General features: G+C 23.5%; 1 protein-coding gene across 1 annotated transcript; it reads right to left on the bottom strand.

Annotated features, from left to right (window-relative positions):
* Window positions 1–7,804: 7,804 nt before the first annotated feature.
* On the bottom strand, window positions 7,805–10,076 carry LOC122851082. Its single transcript, XM_044150131.1, has 6 exons — window positions 9,830–10,076; window positions 9,412–9,615; window positions 8,820–9,339; window positions 8,459–8,693; window positions 8,112–8,286; window positions 7,805–8,001 (listed from the first exon to the last, which is right to left on the bottom strand). Exons 1-6 carry the CDS (start codon window positions 10,074–10,076, stop codon window positions 7,805–7,807), a joined length of 1,578 nt encoding a protein of 525 aa, XP_044006066.1.
* Window positions 10,077–11,096: the final 1,020 nt, after the last annotated feature.

Raw genomic sequence — 11,096 nt, 5'->3', positions numbered from 1 at the left:
ATTATCTCATTTAATTAAATTCTTTAATTTTATATATGAAATAATTTTATTAAATTTATTTTTTATTTATATTATTTTGTACTTCTATAATAGAAAATTTTGAATATAATTTTTTTGTAATTAAATTTTCTGTATTTTCAGCGAATAATTTTTCTTTGAAGCATTACTTTGTGTGTTTATAGGATAGTAGTTTTATTTTATTTGTAATAATTAATTTTTGCTATTTTATTTAAATTAAAATTTCATTATTAATTCATTATTTTTTATGTGTTGTTTAATTTATTTTTTGATAGCAGTTGCAAAAATAATATTGACAATCATTAAATGTTTTAAAAATATTTTTAAATACAAATAAATATTTATATTTATTTATAATATACGACAAATATAAATTTTAAAACTTCAAAGTTTTTTACTTTTAATTTACTTGAGCCATTAAATAAACTTTTGTGTATTCAATGATGAAATTTTACTGTGTAAACTTTATTTTACCTCAGTAAATTTACTTGCCATATTTTTTCATCTTTTTTGTATACTCGGAATAATTTTTAATTACTGGTGATATCTGTTTTTCATTTATTTCAAATAAACATTTCAAAAAATAGATAAATAAAAATAATCACTAAATTATATATAAATTTATTTTTTTCAACTAAAACAAGTTATTACTCAGAGTAACATTTTTTTTTTATCTTTTTCATTATATTTTTTTTACGAGCAACTGACAAAGTTGCAGGGTAATATTTCCAACACAGAGACAAGGGACATAAAAATTCGCAATAATAAATAAACAAGCTTATATATATATTTTTTTTTATTTTTCATGTGCTGGCTCAATTAGATTTTTATACACTCATATACTTGTTTTAAAAATATTCGTTACAATTCATCCCTCTATTTTATTATTAAATTAGCAAAAAAAAAAAACCAACAATGTCTATTAATAAAAAAAGGTTCCAAGCTTCTAAAGGGTATGTTTTTTTTTTTTTATATCGAGATAAATCTATAGTGAAGCAGTTACAGAACAAAAGGAAATAAAGTGGCCATCACAATCGCATGGTTTTCAACCCTCAAGTTTATATATATTCTCAGCAACAAAACGGGCTTTCTTGTAAATTTATATCCCAAATCGACAATGCGTTACTTTACTAATGTAATTATCGTATGTTAGTGAGTATGTTTCTAACTGTATATCCATTTGTATATTAAAATTTAATTCGATTGTTGTCAACTGATTAAATGTCTTTCAATAAATTCAAATCTACCAGCATTAAAATCTATTTTAAATATATTTTTATAAATAATAAAAAAATAATCAATAAAACCGAGACAAAAATGAATTAACCTTATTTTGATATTTATTATTGCGACAAATGAAAAAAGAAAAATCGCTAAAATCTAGTTGGCATCGTATGAAATAATTTTAATAATGTCAGCAAACAATAAAAAATATCTAGGTTAAAGCTATACTACTGTGCACGTAAGGATATTGATTTTTCAATTTTTTTTTTTTTTTATATTTTTTAATCCTCAACTAGTGCTAAACACTTGCCCTAAAAATTATATCATCCTCGCAATTTGGCAACAAGCCTTGACTTTAATAATAAATCACATCAACAGTCACTTGAAAGCTGAATTAATCATCAGTATATAATTGTCACTTGAAATAAATAATTACATTTTAAAAACGTGTAAAAAAAAAAAATTAAAAATTGTAGTTTTGAATATAACATATATGATAATAAACAATAAAAATATTAAAAAAAAAAAAACAAAGCTATTCATTATATTCTTGTGGTAAAAATAAAAATAAAAATAAAAAAAAATTGCCATAGAGTGGCAATAGTCACTATTCAAAACACGAAATGCAAAAACACAAAATACAATGACATCAGGTAGGTATATAGGGGAGTTTTAAAAAATAAAAATAAAATTGTATTAAAAAATTTTGAGTGTAGACGAATATAATGGAGGTCGCGCGGTGTATGAAGGGGTTTTAAATTTGACATATGCAATGGGAATATCAAATCGATCAGTGGGTGGAGATATATACTACATGCATCGATGCATATATTTATTATGTATATACAGGTATAATTTATAACTTCATCAAATGCCAACCGACACAAATGCAATATGTTATTTTTTTTTTTTTTTTTTTCATATAAAAATTATATTGTATATATTTATCAACTTACCAATTGTTATCACGTTGATTTGATACTTCAATGACATCTCAAATACTATGATTAAACATGACGTTTTAAATCTAAAAAAAAAAACAAAAACTATAAATTTCATTTGCAAAAATATATTTCAATAAATTATTTTTAATGGTAAATAATATTTATGTTGTTCAATTTTTATAAATATAAATTTAAAAACAAAAAAACAATATAAATTATTAATTTCATTTTTATTTTATTGATATTTTTTACATTTTTAAATTAATCATGTAAATTTTTCAATATTTTTTTGCATATTTATTGTTATTTTATAAATATTGGGGTAATAAAATTTCATGAATACCAGTGTGTATATGTGTTTTTATATTTTTACTTTCATCGTGTATAAAATGCGATTTTTTTTTATTTTTTATTTATCACTTGTCTTTGTCTGGGCTCCCTGAAAATCCGACAAAACCGATCAGCAATATTTCACACTTTATACACTTATTGGCCAAAAATATTTGTAGGGTAAGAAAAAAAAATCTAGAGCGTATTTTTGTGTGTGTATATATATATGTAAATTGTGTATCATATTTGTTTTTGTATTATATATAGAGCATTAGGATATTATAGTGTGTTATTGTGTTGTGCCAGTAAAATACCCGGTTGATGGCGCAAAAAATGACTTCCGTGTCATTAAACCATTTTCACTTTCCCTCGGGCTACAATTTTTCATGAAAAAAAAATACATATATATTTCCACCACCGAGACTGATCACCCCAATTTTTACATGATTTTTTTCATATATTATTTTTGCTTTATATAAATTTCTAAACAAAAAATCATATTAAAAATGTATAATAAAAAAAAAAAAAAAAACAGAGGTGTGTTTGTTTTATTTATTCCTTGTCTCAATCCATGAAATCACGTATAAGTAGCTCAAAAAATAATAAAAATTGTATATATTATTTTTTGATAAACCCCCCAAGCATTTTCATATAGTCTAAATTTTTTTTTTTTTCGCCGAAGAGAATTAAATACAACATGATCGTATAATGGTCCATAAAATAGAACTACATTGCCTACCTTATTTTTCATTTTTATTTATATTCATTTTAAATTTTTATTATGTTTTTTATATTTTTATTTTAACGAGAGAGAGAAGGGGATATTCATTTTTTTTAGCTGTAATTTACAGCCTGTCAAAGCATTGTGCACCCTTATCACTCAGATACGCATATCATGGAAATATACATAATTCATATGGAGTAAAAATTTTCTCATATATATATATAATTTAAATTCATAATATCGAAAACATATAGTCTATATTTATATATTAAGTATTGACATGAATTTATTCATCTTAATTTTCTATGATGAAATTATCAATTTATTATTTGAATATTAAATGGAAATTATCATTTGCAAATGCGTAAAGTTAAATTTTAATAAATAATTTTTAAATAAATATATAATATCATTTTGAAGAGAATAAATTAATTGTCATTTATTTTTAAAATCGTTTAACATTTATTCACGCAGTATAAAAAAAGAAATGAATTTAAAACTAAAATAAAATTAAACTGTTTAAATAAAAAATGAAAATAATAAAATTTTCAAGTCACTTTTTATATTGTTTTTTTTTTTCGTCCAGACGTCGAAGAGGCGCCTCCCTTGAGTGTCGTTAGGGTCAGTGAGTTTAGCAATATACACAAGGGCAAAAAGAACTTGAAACCATTGGAAAAATAAAAAAAAATTTAAAGCTAGTAGTATAAACACGTCACTGACGAGACACAGTGTAAAATGTTGACATCTTTTACATTGTGAAAAGCCACAGATAGATTCGAAAAATAAAAATAAATTAAATTGATTTCTAAAACTTTTAGGATACTTGTAATTTGTTGTTGTTGTTGTTTAAAATACTGGAAGAACAATTTCGTTAAATTTCGATTTAGAAATATATTTTCCAGCGACTATGACATCAAACAAAAATACAAAAAATTAAAAAATTATAAATTTCGAAAAGAAAAATAGAAATAAATGAAATGAATTTCTAAAAATTTTACGACACTTGTATTTTATTGTTTTTTAATTATTATAATTATAATTTCATGAAATAATTTTAAAACTAACATGACGTAAAATTTTTATTGGTTAACAAAATTTTCGAGGCTGTATAATCGATCCCTTTTTCAGCAATATTCTCCCTCTATTTTAATTTAAATATATATACCATAGTATTCTATTCAATTCGGTACAAAACGAATTTTGTTGTCGTACACAATTCATCAAGGAAACCCAGTCTCTTCATCGACAAGATTCCGATGAGAGTACATTTGTATATAGACAACTTTATTATGTATTACTCGTAGTGAGTTTAAACTTACTTCGACACTAGAATATAGTCATGATAATTGCTTACTTTCTTCCCCCTTTATTCTCAAGATATTTTCTCAATTGTTTGTCAAAAAGTTCTGCACTCAAGTAGTATTTCAAAAATTAAAATAACAAGAAAAAAACATTTCATGTTGTTACGCTATGTAAAATTTTTGTTTTCGTTATTGACATTGTAATTTCATTTTATTTATTGTCAATATAAATTTTTTAAAAATACTTTTAGCATAAAAATTCAATCCACCAATAAATCATGTTTTTTACATACATAAACTTGTTTGTATCGTCAGATTTTTTTTTTTTTTTATGTCTATATTTTGTCTCATACGATCAACTAAAAAATCAGCTGTTGCTTTAACAACATCAGTTAGATATCCTCTCGTGTGACATGCAATGTCTCAATTTATTTTACCTCAGTCAACAATAACAACAATAAAATATCAATCAAGTACACCAAGTGAATCGGTAAAGCCCTTGTCGAGTGTATATAAACATATATATATCAGTGACAAGTGAAAGACAGATACAGACAAAATAAAAAGAACAATATAAAAAAACAAATAACTATAAACAAGTAAATACTAAAATCAGACAAACTCGAATGTTTCGAATGAACATATGAAGTGAACAAAGTTTTTCCACCTCGAATATCACAATTGTATTCAAACAATTTCAAATGCTCAGTTTGAAATTTCAAATTATATATACTTCAAAAGTAAATAACAAATTCTCTTCATTATTTATATATTTTGTTTTTTTTTATTTTAAATTTCAACAGACATACCAGTCAAAAATATAATAGAAAATTATTATCTCTATCGAAAAAAAATATCTTTAATTAACAAATAAAATGTTATAAACATTTCTTTTATTTATTTTTTTTTTATTTATAAATATTTATATACAGTAAATGTGTTTTAAATAATTAAAAAAAATAATACTAATAGAGTATGGTAATTTTGTAAATTTAAAATTCTTGGTAGAAAAAAATTTCAGTGATTTGTGAAGGTTTGTTAATGAGTTTTTGAATTTAATGTATTTTCCAAGTAAAAATAATAATGTTACAACGAGGTGTGGCCCAAAGGCCTATACGAAATTGAACGTAGGTAAAGGTCCGTTGAGTATTACAACTATACCTCGGGTAAATTATTTAATTTTTTTTTTTTTTTTTATATTTAAATATTTATTTATAAATTTTTTTTTTTGTTCTTTATTAATCTTTAATAAACTTTATTAGGCGCATTGTCAAATATTATTTGTAAATTAATTTTTTGTCTAATTGAAAATTTCATTTTTGTTTTTTTTTTGTTATTTACACGACATAATGAGAAAAAAAGGAGGAGAAGGAGGAGGAGGAGGAAGTAGGTATAGATAGAAAAATCACAAGTGCAAGAGGAGAAATTTATAATTTTCAAATGATGCTGTAAAAATAATAATTATAAAAATTAAAAAAAAAAATAAACAATTTATTATAAATAAACAATATTTTATAATAATGATAAATTGACATTTTATATTTTTCAACTATATTAACATGTGTGTATGTTTGTAGCAGATTATGTAATGATCACGTGATTACGTTTCAAAGTATATTTTCAAATGGGTTTTTTTTTTTTTTTTTTGTGTATAGTCAATTGTCTAAATTTTCATTGGTTAGCCGATGATGACCGAATTTTTCCGATTATTTACTTTTCAAGTTTTCTCAGCTAACATTTTCTCTTCTATTGTTTTACCTTGTGAGATATGGTCGTCGACTCTAATTATTGCATATACACTCCGTATAAAATAAAAAAAAATTTGTATCTTTGTTAATCATATTGATAAATTATAAATATTTATATAATTTAAGTGATCAATTATTATCAACAAATAGGTAAGTCAAATAAATAACAATAATTTTATTATTTCATTTTTTTTTTCATTATTTTAACATTTTCTTTGTCTTCAACGCGTGGTGATGAATAGCATCATTTTCATTAATATTGTACAATTAATGCATTATTCTTGTTGTTTTTTAATTATAATATTATTAGTTTTTCCGTATTATTTATTTAAATTTTTTTATTTGCAAATCTTTTGATATAATTATTTATTGTATAACCCAGGTAGAAATTTTCGGTCCGTGATCGATGTAGTTACGTCGGAATTACCGCAGAACCTTACGTCGATTCTACGTATAACGTTACGCCTCCCCGACTCGAATCCGACGTAGTGAAAAATGAAAATCCAATAATATAATTTTTTTTCGAAGAATTCATAACCAATAAAAATATTCTATAAATTTGTTCACTTTTTTTAAATTTTTTAATGAATATAATTTATCAATACTTTTGATTGTTTTATTTAAATAAATTATTATATTGTTGAGATGGGAATAAAAAATAAAATTAAGATGATTGTGACAAGCAGTTATACAAATAATTTCAAAAAAAAACAAAAAGTCCCTAGATATATTATTCTCGTTCTTATCGACACATGACGGAGAACGACAATCTTGAATTAGAATTTTTTAAATTTTTAGATTGTATAACATATCTATTTATTGATTCTTTTACCTATTTTCGAAATATTAAACCAGATTGATGGTGCACAAGCATTGAGTGTACCAGGTGTCATAGTATTCAATTTAATTTATTACATCGCTTTCTAATGAAATTGAATTTGTTAATAAAAATTATCATTAAATATTTATAGAATAAAAATTAAAACAAATGTTTCGTTTTTATTATTCATTTTTAAGTATTAAACTTCAAAATTTTATCTAAATATTAAATCACGTAACATTTAATGAAAAATTCAGACCCATTTTGACATTTTAAATATTTAATTTTTCAACATTTTCAAATGTTTACAACTAATATTTTAACATTTATTTAATTTGAACAAAAAGTTAATGTTAAAAAAGAATGCAAGTAATAAAAAATGATAATTAACATTTTTTTTATTTTATTTTATTTGTAATTAACACAAAACAATGTGTAAACTTTAATAAAAAGTTAACATTTGAAATGTGTTAATTTAAAATATTAAAAAATATTAAATACGAATTTAACATTTTATAAAAAATATCAAATCAAATTTTATCTCGATTGTCTATTTAACTTTTTCTGATCATCAACTTTAGATATGTAAAAATAACTGAGCACATAAAATTTGAAATAAAACTTTCCTTTGATTCACTATCTCATTCTTATTGTTATCAATTATTTTACTATCTTTATTTTGATTTTTCTTTTTCTTAAATAGTATTTTCATCCTCACAGTTGTCGATGTCTTCAGTTGCTGCATATTCAGCAAGACTTATGATATTTTTTGGTGTCGTTTTTTTTTTTTTTCTTTGAGCGTTCCAGTCAGTTGCTCTTATTAAGCAACTGCTTAAAACAGATTCACTGGTGGTTGAGTCTTTTAGTGTCAGCTTTTTACCTTTGATTGCATCTGAAAAAAAGAAAATATAAATTTTAATGTTACAGAAAAAAATTAATGATCAAAATTATAATAGTTCGTATGTTAAGTGTTGTAATTTTTCTATATTATGTGTTCATTACCTAAGATACATTTCCTGGTGGCAGGTAGTACTTTGGCCATACAAAATTTATCGTCTCTTTGTCGTGCTGCTGACAATTTTACAGCTACTTTTTGAATAAACAAACTCTTCAAAATACGTCTGGTAAAATCTGGTAAAGTTTTGGCATCTTGACCTATAAACTTCATATAAGCAACCTGTATAAAACAATAAATTGAAAATAGTAAAACTAATACTTTAAATATTATTAAAAAATTTTTCAATATTATTAAAAAATTAATTTTTTTTAATTTAATATTTTTAAAATTAAATTTATTTTTATTTTTTTTGTAACTAAATTTACACCATTTAGATACAATATGTACTTACGATGTCTTTACGACCGTCATTATTTTCCATCAATTTTTTTTCCAATGAAACTAAACTGGAAAAGTTTCTTATGGGCAGTATAATATTATACTTTTTTTCAATGTCAACATGGTCAGCTTCATGGTTACCATTTTTCAACTCCTGGACATTTTTTTTTATATCTTTAACCATCTCAAATAACTGATTAATTTTTTTACCAACTGAAGCAGATGGTAATGGTTTAACTGATGATGATCTTTTGTTGATGGATTTAACGTTTTTGTTTTTTTTTTTACGTCTTAAATCTTCATTATTAATTGTTTCATCAGTTTCATTTCCTGATGGAAAATTGTTAATAACATCTTGATCATCAACAACTGACTGTGATGGTTTACCTGTTGATGATCCTTTGTTGATAGATATAACGTTTTTGGTTTTTTTTTTAGGTCTTAAGTATTCATTATCAATTGTTTCATCAGTTTCATCACCTGATGAATAATTTTTAGTAACATCTTGGTCATCAACAACTGACTGTGATGGTTTACCTGTTGATGATTCCTTGTTGATGGAATCAACGTTTTTGCTTTTTTTTTTAGGTCTTAAGTATTCATTATCAATTGTTTCATCAGTTTCATCACCTGATGAATAATTTTTAGTAACATCTTGATCATCAACAACTGACTGTGATGGTTTACCTGTTGATGATCTTTTGTTGATGGATTTAACGTTTTTGGTTTTTTTTTTACGTCTTAAATCTTCATGATCAATTGTTTCATCAGTTTCATTACCTGATGAATAATTGTTAGTAACATCTTGACCAGGTATAACATTATCATTAATAGCTCCAACTAATTGTTTTCCAGGTGAAATATTGGGAGCTTTACTGTTTCCAAAACCGTGATCTGGAACAATTGTTATATTATAAATATATTAAACAGTAGATTGTTCATATTTAACGTATTTTTTCATCTTACCTGATTTCTCACGAACTTGTTGATCCATCAATTTTTTTTGTCTGGCTAATATTTGCTCTTCTTGTTTCTTGCATTGTGAAATTTTAACCATATTTTCAAGACTAACAGCTCTTTCAGCTTGTGTATTGTCTGAACCACTTGAAAATCCATATTTTTTCCCATCTTCGAGTTTTTTAAAATGATCCTTTATAGTTGTTAAAGAATCTGATACAAAAAAAGGAATTAGTAAAAAGAATTAACAAATAAAATTATTAAAAAAAACAATAAAATTATACATATTTATTTTATTAATTATATATATTTTTTTTATAAAATTGATATGTATATTTTTTATATAAAAATAATAAAAAAATTAACAGGAAATTTTTAAAATAGTTTCTAACGTATATCCATACATATATATAAATAAAATGCTTACCTGCTTCACCGATGATTGTTGCAGTGTATAACTTCCAACTATCAACTGGGAGAGATTCGGTTTGTAACAATTCATCTAATTTATCGTATGGTGCAGGTGGAAAATATGCTTTCACTACTGCTTTGCCATGTTCTTTTACACATTGAAGCCATGAAGAAAGGATAATATCAATCTTCCTTATTGATGGTTTGGGTCCACGAGTTACCCATTCGACAAGCAAATATTTTCTTAGTGTTGGTTGATCCATAATTAATTTTTAAAAAAATTCAATTCTTTTATTTTTTAACGTTCTTATTATAAAAGAAAACGAAAAAAAAAACAAGCACTATCAACTTTTTTTTATGTTAAAAAAAAAACCCTAATATTGTATATATATATTTTTTTTTCAGTTACCTTAATTTATTTATTAATTAGTAATTAACAGAATACTGGCACTGTATATTTTCTTTTGAGATATATATTTGATGTATAACTGTATATATTTCTTTTTGTTTTTGATGCAATTTTAATTCAATTTCGATTTTTTTATTGATTTCTAATTTACGAAATACTGGCAATGTATTTTTAATATATATATACTTGTTGTATGATTGTATATAGATATATATTTTTTCACTTTTTGATGTAATTTTAATTCAGTTATGATTTGTTTATTAATTTTTAATTAACAAAATACTGACATTATATATTTCCTGTTTTCAATTATTATTTTTTTTTTTATCACAAACTACAATATGCACAGTCTGTTTTTTTTTATGAATATAACAAAGGTAACGTGACATCAGTGTTTTTTTTTATTTTCCAAAACAAGTATAAACATGTCCTTGTCTCACGGCGCAGATTTGTTGCGTGGGATGAATGGGCACTTGAGTGGTTGAATATAACTGCAGGAGGAGAAGTCAAAAGGGCTAACGGTTGTTAATAACAGCCATAAAAATTATGTATATATGTATATATATTTTATTATACGCTTGCATTTTTTCGCATACGTGAAAAGCATATTATTATAATTTTAATCAATAACATTACAAGTAAAGTGATAACATACTTTAATCAGTATTTATTGTATCTCAGTGTTATTTGTGTTTGTTTACGAATAAAAATTTTTATAATCCATAACGCGTGGTAAGTGACCTCTTCAGTTTTCATATTTACAAAAAACATAACCTAAAATATTAATTTTTTTTTTTTTTTAAATATACACAGATGATGCTAATTATTAATATATTAGTATGAACAGCATAACGTCATGGTTGTCTACTCAGAT

The sequence above is a fragment of the Aphidius gifuensis genome, linkage group LG3 (assembly GCF_014905175.1).
Source record: "Aphidius gifuensis isolate YNYX2018 linkage group LG3, ASM1490517v1, whole genome shotgun sequence".
Lineage (NCBI taxonomy): Eukaryota > Metazoa > Arthropoda > Insecta > Hymenoptera > Braconidae > Aphidius > Aphidius gifuensis.
Note: the sequence above shows the minus strand (reverse complement) of the source record. Positions and strands in the feature narration are given on the sequence as shown.